Raw genomic sequence first — 13,642 nt, 5'->3', positions numbered from 1 at the left:
GAATTCAAACTGTATTAGTTCTCAAGCGGTGTTGAAAATTTGAAGCGATTATATTAAACTAGATGCCCACGGGCAACATGTCGAGCCAGTCAAGCTGTCAAAAGGACTGGGAGTTGCACATGACACTCTGTCTCATTGCGGCAAACATTTATGCCAAATAAATAAAAGATTGCAAAAAGTTACAATATAAGTTATTTGTAGTAGATCTAACAACAAAGGGAAGTAAATGTTAAAAAAAATCCAAGTCCACACAAAAATCCTTACCAGTAGAGATAGGTCTAAATACACCTCAAAATTGGATGTAACATGCATGTTGTACTACAGAAAAGTGGTCTTGATTTTTCCCTATGACCAGTAATGAAAAAGTTACAATATAAGCTATTTATAGTTAAAACAAAGGGAAGTAATTCTAGATTTTTGCGAATGACTCTCAGTCTCATGATGGTGAACAATTGTGCCAAGTTACATCAAAATCCCTCCATGCATGAAGAAGAAATGCTCCGGACAAAGTTGTCATTCTTGTATCCTTTGACCTCTAAGTGACCTAGGAACCTGTTTCTTGCGCATGACACTCCGTCTCATGATGGTGAACAATTGTGCCAAGTTACATCAAAATCTCTCCATGCATGAAGAAGAAATGCTCCGGACAGTCATTATTGAATTTGACCTTTGACCTCTGTGACCTTGACCTTTGAGATAGGAACCTGGGGTTTGCGCATGACACTCCGTCTCACTGAGTTTACATTCATGCCAAATATGAACAAGATTGCTCCATGCATGTCAAAGTTACGGTCCGGACAAACAAATCCGGACGGACGCACTCGCATGTATACACCGAACAGCCATTTGGACAACTATGTCTTCGCTTTCGCAAGCGGGCTCGACAAAAATGAATGCACTACACGCGTTTTGTGTACGCGTCAATAAACAAAAAGTAACGGCGATGTAAATTAGGTATTACGACAGGGCGCACGTGCTTGTGGAATGGAATATTACCAACATGACGTTTTGATATCTTTATGATTCGCGGGTAAATTCCAGTCAATCCAGGTAATTTTGCCTGATGTAATTTCTGAATTTTAATTAAATTAAAAACCACTCGCCTGATCGGTCGACTAGTCCAATCGTTCTATCCTGACTTTAACTCGCCAATGCTAATAACTGTAGAATGCCATACTTAAGGCAAAATCAACTTTCGTTTTGTGAATTGCCAATTACAGTACGATTTTCTCTCCCTTTTTTGCACTTTTAAGTTTTATTTTATTTACAGACCGTGAAAATTGGTTGACCATCGGTCTACCCAACTTTTGATAGTGGACCTGTCGATATTTTGGTTGCGACGGTCCACCGCTAAGGTCGAGGCCTGCCGGGGTGAGTCCAATAGCTCTACTTTTTCTTCGAAAAGTCAAGCTAAAAAGACAATGCACTGGAAGACCTGTACATACCGTAGCTGAGCCATATGCAGCTCCACCTTGTTGTCCATAAGTCGAGGCATCTTGAGTTGTTCCATAAGCACCTGCGTAGTTATATCTGAAATAGAACGTACAAATCTAGATAATACAATTTCAGTGAATGAAAAAAAAGTAGAAACTGCTGAAAGTCTTATTACTGTCTCGGTGGTTTATAGAAATATCAAGTTATAAATCAAGGCATACATTTTCACACTAAAAATCAATTCCTGCAACCTTTCCTTTTCAGTTTCCTGAAACTTGGGTCAGAATTTTTACCAACTTTCATATTTTTAAGACATGATATAATCTTCCTCTTTTTTTTCTATTAGCTGCACAAACAAAATAATGGTATTAACTTACCCTGCTTGTCCACTTGTTTGATACTGTGCAGCATATTCTATAAAAGGAAAATAAAACTGTACTAACATATCAGAAATATGTACAATCTGTAGAAGGATGCTAATGATACCAAAGTAAATCAGCTTACTTCCACAATGAGAAAACAGGCCAATTAATTTTGGTTTAAATGAAATTTATGTATTTTTAAAAAATCAAATGCTTGATGAATGTTATTCTATTTTTGAAAATTTGATAAAAGAAAGATAATTTACTGTTGTCTTTCAGATAAAATATTGCATTCAATCTAAGTGTTTTAATTATTATTTCATTGTTTTTCATTCTTACAATAAACAAAGAGACAAAAATGACAATAATGGGAAGACATTTTTGCCCGAAAAGACCCTTGGGCAAACCGTTTCCAGACCCACCCACCCCTCGGACAGGCCCCCTAGATAAAGACTATGGAAGGCATTTTTGCCCCAAAAGACCCCCTGGACAAGACTATGGAAGACAACTGTCAGCAAAGTGGGGGAGGGGCGTTCTGATATTATCTGGAATAGCCAAAATTATGATTAGATCAAGAGAATATCTTTCAATCTAGATGAAGTCCCAGACATGATCATGTTCTTCTATATACAACTTTAGAGGCATCATCGATAAAATGGAATGAGCTGAACTACAAAATATTTACGCCCCCATCCCTCTTCTGTAAAATATCTTTGCTCAAAGTTTTGCACCTGCACCGGGGTCAACAATAAAACAAGGCAGGGCATTTGCATATTTTTCTGGCTGGGCACATCTCCACATATGGGTATATATATACTTTGCTCAGACGTCAACATAAAACCACAACATTTACATTATATTAGCAACAGAACGCCCCCTGGCTCCATAAATAAAAAAGAAATGGCGGACAGTAGACAACGAATAATTTTAAAAACGAAAATACCCAAAACTCACAACTGAAAATACTTAAATTTTAGCAGAAACGAAGAAACAAATAGAACTTAAAGCAAGTATGTCTATTGGGAAGACAAAAGATGCGTCTCGGGTAGAGAAATTTGAATTTTATTTTACACAAAATACCCACGTTGGTCTGCCATTTTTGTTCTTTCACGTCGCTGAATCACGTGACTCTAAACGACGCGCGCGCTCACTCGTTAGGTACAAACCACCAATTTATCTTCTTCTACTTGTGTGGCGATCACACGGGTTAAAGTTTCGGAAAAAAACTAACAGAAAAAGATAGAATCGTTTTAGATTTATTTGATCTTGAGAAGATTCAAATGTTGAAGTCTCTGGAATTTTCATTTTCGTCATGGATACAGTACAATACAATAAATTTTATTTAAAGTCGGCAAGACATCATAACAGAAAACATAAGTTCGAGAAGAGCTTTTATAACCGACTGCAACCGACTTTAAATAAAATTTATTGTATTGTATTGTATTGAAGTCTCTAGATTTTTCGTTTTCGTCATGGATTAAATTATAAGCTATGTCAAAGGGTGAGAAAACCGGGACCCCTCGCTTACAGGGCGAGTGCTCCACCGACTGAGCTATCCGGTACCTAACACATCCTCGATCTCCCTTAACGTGACCAAGTTCGTACCGTGACATACACCCCCATAAATTTGAAAGTCGTCCTCGAGTTCCGGAGGTACATAATATTGCATGATCTGGAAGTGGTTGTGGCGTATCGCGTTACGTAGCAACAAGCGGAAGTGAAAGCAAACACCAAATAGTAATTAGAAAGCATTGCATATTTCACTAGTGCTGGTTGTTGTTTTTTCCAGACGTGATATTCAACATTGACTGTCTGTATAAAAAGATCCGTGTATGCGGCAATTAAGGTAACTGCAAAGTATTTTCACATTTGTGACAGACTTGAAGAAAATTATCATTGGATAAGTCAGAGTTCTTTTAAAATTAAATAGTCTAAAATATTTGTTTCTCTATTCGCACGTATATTCACTTTTCTCGTTCTATTGTGTAGCCTGCCATTAAGAATAGTTCTAAAAGCCAGGATAGTTTATGGTGTTAATAGTGATTCATCACACCAAATTTAATTTAATCAACACCTCTTACCTAAATGCATTCGTATAAGATTGACCATTTCGGCCCGGGTGGTTCCAATACTCCCGCTTTCATAGTCTTGGGTATTGTATAATCATCCCTTGGATATGGTGTCTGCTTTTTAATTTTGTCTTTCGACAGTTCCTGTGATACGCAGGCTCCATAATCTCAGATCCCCTTCCTAAATTCCAGTTTGTTTAGTTCTGCCCATTGTTTTCTCGTTTGGGGCTAACCCATTATTTTATCTGGGGACCATTTGCCGCTCTTCATGGAATTACACGCCTCAACACGTGTATCATTGAAGGTTCCATGTTCACCGCCGTTTGAATACATCTGCGGATGTCTCCAAATTGCTTTTTGTACTTTTAGCATGTGTAAATGTTGAGTTCTGCTCAAACCGGGGCTAGAGGGCGTGGACGGTAGCATGCATTTCCACTACCGTTCATGAACAGGCTCAATCAAACCGAGCCTGCAACATTTTCGTTTTTGTCGTGTTGAGCGACCTGTGAAGTTTCCACTTTTCTCTATTTTAATGATATGTGTCTTAAAGCTTTATTAGTCAGTACATAGACTAGCCACTAGACTGATAATAACTATATTTCTATATTTTTCCTTTTTTTGACAAATTCAATTTCATAGAGACAAAAGCCAGTCTATTTTAGAGATTTTCACACAGGACTGATGTTGATATTGGACATAGGATATAGACTGGCTCAGTTCACTACATTCAATCATAAAAATGTAAAAAGATATATCATAGTCTAGGAGCTAGTCTAGTCAGTACATTATGCGTGAAAATTGGCGAAGGCATTTTTTCTCCCTCGAAGCGTATCAGGATCACAATAGTAGATCTATATCTGTATTTATAACATCATCAACAAAATGTAATATGACATCTAGCGTGCTACACGTGGAAATATAAAGATGTATAATAACTGCATGCTAGCTTCATTTTACAAAGGGCCAGACCAGGACGTATTAATAAAATAATGGTTTAAACCACTACATCTATATCAATTATTTAAAACAGTCAACGATAATTTGCATGCTATGTCTAGAATCATTTTTGTCATGTCTTATAATTTTTGTAAAGTGTTAGGCTCTCACAATAGACTGCTTCCGCATACCACAAAAAGCATTTATTCCAGTTGCCTAAATCATAAGTCACTTGAATCACTATGGAAACGGGCAGTCAGTATGTGGAAAATCAGTTGTGACCAGTTAAAATCCTCACCAAAATGATTTTTGACTCGAAGGACATTTCTTTTTCTTAAAAACTTAATTGCAATAAGAATGCATAGAGTAAAGTATAAGTCTTCAATTTTATTCATATGACTTTCATACTAAATGTACTTTGACATCATACATAGAACTATAAAAAATATATCGCACAAAGTACATTTCAGTACATGGCAACTATATAATTATTTCAGAGCATTAAAACATTTAAAAAATCAGCTTATTATAAAAAAAATCAGCAAATTTATTCTTCATTTTTTTATCTGGTTGTTCAAGACACTTAAAAAAATTCTCTGATAGATAAAAGAAACACCGCTACGATTATAATAGGCCAAGAAGTTGTATAGATAGTTAAAAAAATGTTATGTTGTCAGGTATTTGATGAGATCTAGATCTGTATTCGTCGTATTGCGCTCATATCTGCGTCACTAAATCAAATACAAATTTATTATGTATTATTCCTATGGTTTAGTATGTGCATGTGCTACTGAGAAAATGTTGGATAAACTTGTGTTTTTTTTCTGGTCCTTCGGGATCATTGATTTCAACTCATTTAGATTTGAAGATTGAGTACTGCTTAAGCCGGTGCTAGGAGGCGTGGGCAGTGTTACATTTTCCATTACTGCTCATTAACAGACTCAGTCATATACGGGCTGCAGGTAATAAAATCAACTAAATGGACAAAGAATCTTGATACGTTTTATTTGAAAAAAAAACAAAAAAAAACAACAACAACAGCACAACCCACACCGCTTGTTAATTCGCTACGATTCGCCGGGTTCTGCTTTCACCTCCTCGATAATTTGCATAATCGATTGCTCCGGAAGTGACGTCATGCCGACCTGATCAATAAGACTAACCAAGCAAGCATGCCACGGTCCCACGTTGGGCGAAAAATGTCACAGGGTGAGAAAAATGTGCAGTCAGTCCGGGGCTCGAACCCGGGACCCCTCGCTTACAGGGCGAGTGCTCTACTGACTGAGCTAACCGGATGCCTGACAAATCTTCTCCTCTAACGTGACCAAGTCCGTACCGTGACATACACACCCACAAATTGGAAACTCGTCCTTGTGTTTCGGAGGTACATAATATTGCATGCGCCGTAAGACTGACCAAGCAAGCATTCCACGGTCCCATGTTGGGCGCCGAATGACACAGGGTGAGAAAAATGTGCAGTCAGTCCGTGGCTCGAACCCGGGGCCCTCGCTTACAGGGCGAGTGCTCTAACGACTGAGCTAACCGGCTGCCTGACGCATATTCTCCCCTAACGTGACCAAGTCACGTGGCATACACCCCACAATTTGGAAACTCATCCTCGAGTTCCGGAGGTACATATTAATATTGCATGCGTCGTAAGACTGACCAAACAAGCATGCCACGGTCCAACTTTGGACGAAAAATGTTACAGGGTGAGAAAAATGTGCAGTCAGTCCGGGGCTCGAACCCGGGACCCCTCGTTTACAGGGCGAGTGCTCTATCAACTGAGCTAACCGGCAGCCTGACACATCTTCTCCCCTAACGTGAACAAGTCCGTACCGTGACATACACCCCCGCAAATTGGAAACTCGTCCTCGTGTTCCGGAGGTACATAATATTGCATGCGTCGTAAGACTGACCAAGCAAGCATGTCACGGCCCCACGTTGGGCGCCAAATGTCACAGGGTGAGAAAAATGTGCAGTCAGTCCGGGGCTCGAACCTGGGACCCCTCGCTTACAGGGCGAGTGCTCTACCGACTGAGCTAACGGCTGTCTGACACATCTTCTCCCCTAACGTGACCAAGTCCGTATGTGACATATACAAGATCAACATCTAACACAACTGATAAATAACTGGACAATTAAACAGGAAATTGATCTAAATACAGACAACAGCCTCGTTAGTTTTGATTTAGGGAAAACTACCCATTTAAATAGCAGAAAAATGAGACTTTGAAAATACATGTACATATTTGAGCTAATGGGAAAAAAAATGTAATACAGAATTCAAAGAAAGTAGCAGTAAACGGGAAACCAATATTATAAAGAATATGAACGTTTTGTTAAGCTTATTCTAGACCGAGCAGAAAAAGTATGCCCAAGAAGAAAATATGTGCACATAGTAAACCTTACTAGTCTCCAGATTAATAGAACTGGTGTAGAAATATAAACCGCAGGAATCCTTTTATGCAAAAGAGGGATCAAACCAATGAAGAATAACTGGAAGAAACAAAGCAGTTCTTGTCCACAGAGAAACAGCAAGAAAGAATCACACGGAGAAACATGTAGAGAAACTAACTCAAAAAGCGCCAGGTGGTTTTAAAACAGTGTTGAGAGAGGATTATGAATTAGCTGTAACATAACAAGAACTATTTTTTGAGATGAAGAAAAGATACGAATAAGAAGAATTACATGTTAAATCACAAAACACAGAATAGAACGACATGTTAGAAAAAGGAAGTCACGAAGATAGAAGTACAAGAGATAAAATAACATCATCATGATGTACACACGTGAACACTCTGAGACCTGCGATACTGAAAACGCAGAATTGCAAAGGAAGAATCTGAAGTCAAATAAACTGTCACAAAATTTTTCATAAACCCTGAAGGAGATGTATTTGGAATAATAATGGAACGTGGAGATGAGGCGTTTAAGAGTCTCGATAAATTGTTCAAAAATGTTGGAAAAAAGAAGACTTTATTTACTTCACAACAGCGGGTGTTAAGTGCTGTGTGGCGGCCGTAAAAAGTCGCCCCGACTTCATCCCAGTGTTGTTATATTTTCTGGTCCTTCGGGATCATTGATTTCAACTCATTTAGATTTGAAGATTGAATACTGCTTAAGCCGGTGCTAGGGGGCGTGCGCAGTGTTGCATTTTCCATTACTGCTTATGAACAGACTCAATCAAACCGAGTCTGCAGTTTTCACTGTTTGCCTTGTTCTCGGTGCTTCCGAGGGATCTACTTTCCAGATTTTAGTGTTGCCCTTAATATGAGATTAAATGAATCCAAAAATCATGATTTCAAAGCCTGAGAAACTATTCGCAATACAACAAGATGTTACAGGCCTATAATCCTGGAACATGTTGTGAGTAAGGTGATGAAAAATATAATTAAAAACAGCTTAATATGGAAATTAGAAGTAGGAGAGCTCTTTCAAAGTACCAGTTCACATACAGAAAGAATTTGGCCATATAAAAGAACTGTTGATGAAAACCCGTGATTTACTCTTTATCCCTGAAACTAAACTTGATGATAACTTTGTCGATGCTCAATTTCAGGTGGATAATTACCACTTCTGCAGGACGGACAGGAACGCACATAGTGGATACATTGCAGCCTATCTCAGATTGGACCTGGCAGGCGATAGAAAGAAACATTCAGAATTCAATGTTAGTTAATCAATGTGCATTGAGGTAATCCTAGAACTGTCTTAGAACTTACTTTTATTTACACTGTCCCGTGTCTTTGGAACATGGTGGGGGTAAGAGTGAGGTTGGGTGCGCACCACAAACCGGTTTAAGCTCCCCATTGGTGTTTTTGCCACTGACCGTTCCAAGGCGGTGCCCCACTGTGTTCATGTTTGTTCGTTTTGTCCTCCTGTGTTGACTTTGTGTGTGCGCACGTGTGTGTGTGTGTGTGTGTGTGTTTGTGATGTGCACGTCTGCGTGCTGTAGGTTTCGTTTTGGGGAGGCTGCGTTTTTGGTACGTGGCATTCCCTGTTTGATATTTGTCTTTGTTTTTTAGTGGTTAATCTCTGGTCTATATCGAACACCGAGTCTGAAGGATAAATAATGACCTGTACAAATCCATTGACAAAATTACTGCACATTATGACACTTTTCCTAGGGATTTGAAGTATGACTACCTTGTGGAGAATAAATGTGAATGTATAGATGACATATGTAATATTTTTTATCTTGTCAACATGATAAAAAAGGCCACTTGCTACTCTCAATTAAGTCATGAAACAATTGTACTGGATGTCATCCTCACAAACAAATTAGTTACTGTCACAATTTCATGGTTTTATTTTTAATTTAGATGTGCAAAAGTATAAAGGCAGGTGGATTAGTTATAGGAGTTTTAAAATTTCTAATGAAACAGAGTTTTTAAATGGTTTTACATGTTTAGAGCTATATTTTATTAATAATGGTGAGGAAATTAATTCAGTATCTGAAAAATTCTCAGAAATTGTGGTAGAATGATTTGACAAACATGCATCAATCAAGAAAAGGAGGTAACTATTACAGCCTACACTATTTATGAATTCTACATGAAAATAAGCTATATATAAGAAGAAAATATTATTTGATAAATATTATTAGAAATTCAAATGTAACTAACTGGGAAAATAACAGACAAATGAGAAATCTGGTTGATAAAATAAAGACAGATTCTATTAAAAACTATGTTTTGGATAGATGCTGTGAAGGGTACCATTTGCCAAAAAGCAATTTGTACTTAGTAAAAAATTATTAACTTATCTCTGACTAAGTGGAGATTAGTAATGATTTTAACGACTTTTATATTAATGTTGCCAGCAATATTGGTGATAGTAATGTCTCTTGTGATGACAGTCATGTTAGTATAAATAAAATAATGGAAACAAACAATATTATTGATGAGTTAGATTTTAAACCTGTCTTAGAAGCCTTTGTAAACAAACAAATAAAAATATGGGTATAAAGAAGACAACCAGGTGTAAAAAAATCCCTCTGAAAATGTTAAAAATTGCTTCCTCTGCCATTGCAGAACCATTAACTGATATGATAAACAGATGTTCTGAGGAGTCTTATGAAAAAAAAACTGAAATTGTACCAATACACAAGAAAAAAGTATTTTAGACAAGATTAATTATACACCTGTCGGTCTTTTACCTGTAATGTCAAAGGTTTTTGAGAGAGCCATCTATGAACAGCTTATGTCTTTTTTTGACAAAATATTTCATCCTTTCCTTAGCCCATTTAGACCATGCTATGGGGATGTAATACAGCTCTTTTGAAAATAATAAAGGATTGGAAATATTTCTTAGACAATAACCAGTATCTGGCAGCAATTTTGGTAGATCTCTCAAAAGCTTCGAAAATGACAGCATAATTCTTATAAACTGGTTTTCCAAAAATCAAATGAATGCAAACCCAGAGAAGTTTCAGGCGATAGCCTAGCTCAAAAAACAATTAATATAAATTGATAAAACCTTGCATGTGTCTTAATGATGATATGAACTTACGCACCACCTATCTTTCTTTCGGCACCACCTTCTATTTCCAGAGTTATGGCCCCTGAAATAGTCAAAAATGCACATTTTCACCTTGTGACACGCCTAACTCAAGAAGTATTTCATATAAATTGATTAAACTTTGCATGAGTCTTTATCATGATATGAACTGGCGCTCCTCCTATTTTTTGTCTGCCTCCGCCCCTATTTCCAGAGTTATTGCCCCTGAAATAGTCAAAAATGCACATTTTCACCTAATAATGTGCCTAGCTCAAAAAGTATTTGATGTAAATTCATGAATCATTGCTTGAGTCTTTATGATGATGTGACCTTGCACACTTAGCATTATTCTTGAGAAATGAGAATCTTAGTGCTTATTACAGAGTTATGGCCCTTGAAATAGCCAAAATAGTGCATTTTTTATTTGTGATGCTCATAGCTCAAAAAGTGTATGGCCTAGGATAATGAATCCTTTTCATAAAATGTTTGTTGAGGCTTTACCGCCTTAAGACTGCAAACATTTGAATTATTGCCCCTTATTTGTGATAAATGTACCAGTGGGGGCACACCCTGTGTCCAACAGACACATTTTAGTTTCACTTGCTTCGTGCCAGTTAATTATATTATCTTGTTTGTTGTGGTGTTACTTTCCTCACCTCGCCCCCTACTTTTACGACCAACCTCTCCTTTCATTATGAGGGAGTTTAGGTACCCACTATATACTGACTGGAGCTCCCAACGGAATTTTATTTTTCCACTGGCCGTCGCCGTTGCGGTGCTCCATCTTGTTGTTTTGTCCTACTTGTCAGTTTGTTTGCTGTGTCAATGGGTAAGCCCTGTAAGCGATAGATCCCGTGTTCGATCCCCGGTCTGACCGCACATTTTTCTCACCCTGTGAGTTTGCCGCCCTGTGTTGGACCGTGGCATACTTGCTTGGTCATTCTAAAGACGCTTGTAATAATATGTACCTCCGGAATTCAAGGACGAATTTTCACTTTGTGATTGTGTTTGTCACGGTACGGACTTGGTCACGTTAGGGGGAATATGTATTAGGCAGCTGATTAAATCAGTCATTGGAGCACTCGCCCTGTAAGCGAGGCGTCCCGGGCTCGAGCCCCGGACTGACTTTATATTTTTCTCACCCTGTGTTACAAGTCGACTTGGATGGTTTCAATAATGTCTCTATCATACCTTTGGGTATTGTTTAATCACCACTTAGATATAGTGCGTGCCTGCTTTTTAATATTGTTTCTTGGCATTTTCTGTGATATGCAGACTCCATAACCTCAGACCTCTCTGTTTTGTTCAGCCCATTGTTTTCTCGTTTAGGACAAACCCTTTGATTTAACTGGGGACTATACACTGCTTTTCATGGAACTGCACTCTGTGAAGGTTCCATGCATATGGTATGAGCACATCTTCAGATGTCTCTAAATTGTATTTTTTTACTTGTAAAATGAGCAAATGTTGAGTTCTGCTCAACCCGGGGCTAGTGGGCGTGGACGGTAGTTTGCATTTCCATTACCGTCAATGAAGAGGCTCAATCAAACAGAGTCTGCAACATTTTCATTTTTGTCGTGCTGAATAGCCTGTGGAGTTTCGATATATACTTCTGCCTTTCACTCTTGATGTCATATTTTGTAATTCAGGTGTATGAACCACAAAGTGCCAGGAGAAAAAGGAATGTTTTATAAGATTGAAAGAGAACAAAGAATTTGTCATATAAATTATGTAACAATAACTTGTTGGGTGATGACTTCCATTATCTCTTGAACTGCGCTTACTTAAATGATGTTAGAACAAAATATTTAGATGACCATAACTTTAAACATCCTAATAATTCTATATTTTCAAAACTTATGAATTGTGAAAATAGAGGCACTTTATTGGAATTGGCAGTCCTTTGAACAAAATGGTGTCTACTTTCAGATAGTTTGTTTGTTTTAATACCATTTCGCATCCTCCACAAACGTTTTAACCAAGAACATATATTGTAAAATATGCCATGTTGTTTGCCATGTTATGTCTATGTCAGATGCCCGTCAGAGCCTTGGATTTTCGTTACAATTTTTAAACTAAGTATCGTTAAAAAGGGAGAAGTTTTTCGTTTTACTTACATGTACTTGAAAAGCAGTTAATTCAGAAATCAGCAAAAAAATAAATCTTTGAAAAGATCCATTGGAAGCATAGAACGCAAGCAAGCAATATAATAGCAGATTTGGTTTGATTGAGTCTGTTCTTGAAAGGTAATGATAAAAGCAGAAACCCCTCGTCCACTAGCACTGTATTTGGCTTAATAGTAATACTGAGTGTTCTCCATGATCCCAAGAGGCCAGAAAATATAACAACACTGAGTCCAAGTACGGGGAGATATTTTACAGCCGCCACAAACTTGGTTAACCCTTATGAAATGAGCAACATCCCAATGCCCTCTAGCTAGCGCCGGCTTATGGGGAATGCTGTTTTAGTAATATCGCGTTTTCTTCATAATCCCAAAGGTCCAGAAAGTATAATAAGCTTAATTATAGAAATGAACTGATTCTGACATATTTTTGAGAAGGATTTGAGAATAGTGTGGTACACGGGTGTGGAAAATACTGTCATTTACATAGAGCTGCTTAGGAAAAATATAACAAGAGTATATTCTCTTTTAACTTAAATGTATCGCTATCATAGCTTGTTCAGTCAAATTAGAGACTTCACAGGGAACAAAAGTTGTACAAGAAAACGTGTTAAAATATTTGAGGGCTTTTAGTAGTATCATAATATTTTCCTCTTAAACTTTGCAAACCTGAAAACAGACCTAAAATGTAAATTTACGCTAAATTCTATCGATTTCAGTCCTAACTTAATCCTAATTATTTCTTGTTAGAGGACACTGAAAGTCTGTGTTTACTGTTGCCATAGTTCATCCCACACTATAATTGTTATTTCCCCACCGTTGGTGACCAGCCGCCGTGGATGCTTTTTGGATGCCAAATATCACTTCTCTATACTGTAACTACTAAAACATTAAATGTGGACAACATGGTTATTTTCGAAAGTTATTGCTTATCATGATTTACACATGTAGAAGCCATGTTGTCTGTTTTAGAACGTAGGTCCATACCCGTGTGTTTAGTGTTCACCCATTTGAAGTTGGTACTCTTTCCTCTTTGATTGTGACCGAACAGGTGGAGGAATCTAGATGGGCTGGGGGTGGGAGGTGGGGTGAGGGGGGGGGGGGATATAATATTTAATGGTCTATCACCTAATTAGGATCCCACCATGATATTTCTGTAGTCGTAAATGTGTTAATCTATACCTTTAGCACGCATGCCCGTCCGAAAGTTCCCGGAT

General features: G+C 37.8%; 1 protein-coding gene across 3 annotated transcripts in view; it reads right to left on the bottom strand.

Annotated features, from left to right (window-relative positions):
* LOC123534220 (RNA-binding protein cabeza-like) overlaps positions 1 to 2,962 on the bottom strand; it is a 28,390-nt gene extending 25,428 nt beyond the window's left edge. The window contains exons 1-3 of one of the 3 annotated variants that reach the window (XM_045316360.2): positions 2,881 to 2,962; positions 1,812 to 1,848; positions 1,446 to 1,530 (exon numbers count right to left, since the gene is read on the bottom strand). In XM_045316360.2, coding sequence (XP_045172295.1) covers positions 1,446 to 1,530; positions 1,812 to 1,848; positions 2,881 to 2,893 — 135 coding nt within the window. In that variant the 5' untranslated portion in view covers positions 2,894 to 2,962. Of the gene's footprint in view, positions 1 to 1,445; positions 1,531 to 1,811; positions 1,849 to 2,880 lie in introns of those variants that run through there. The other 2 variants (XM_053520175.1, XM_053520176.1) reach the window with 2 other exon arrangements.
* Positions 2,963 to 13,642: the final 10,680 nt, after the last annotated feature.

Source organism: Mercenaria mercenaria, chromosome 12 (genome assembly GCF_021730395.1).
Source record: "Mercenaria mercenaria strain notata chromosome 12, MADL_Memer_1, whole genome shotgun sequence".
NCBI lineage: Eukaryota > Metazoa > Mollusca > Bivalvia > Venerida > Veneridae > Mercenaria > Mercenaria mercenaria.
Note: the sequence above shows the minus strand (reverse complement) of the source record. Positions and strands in the feature narration are given on the sequence as shown.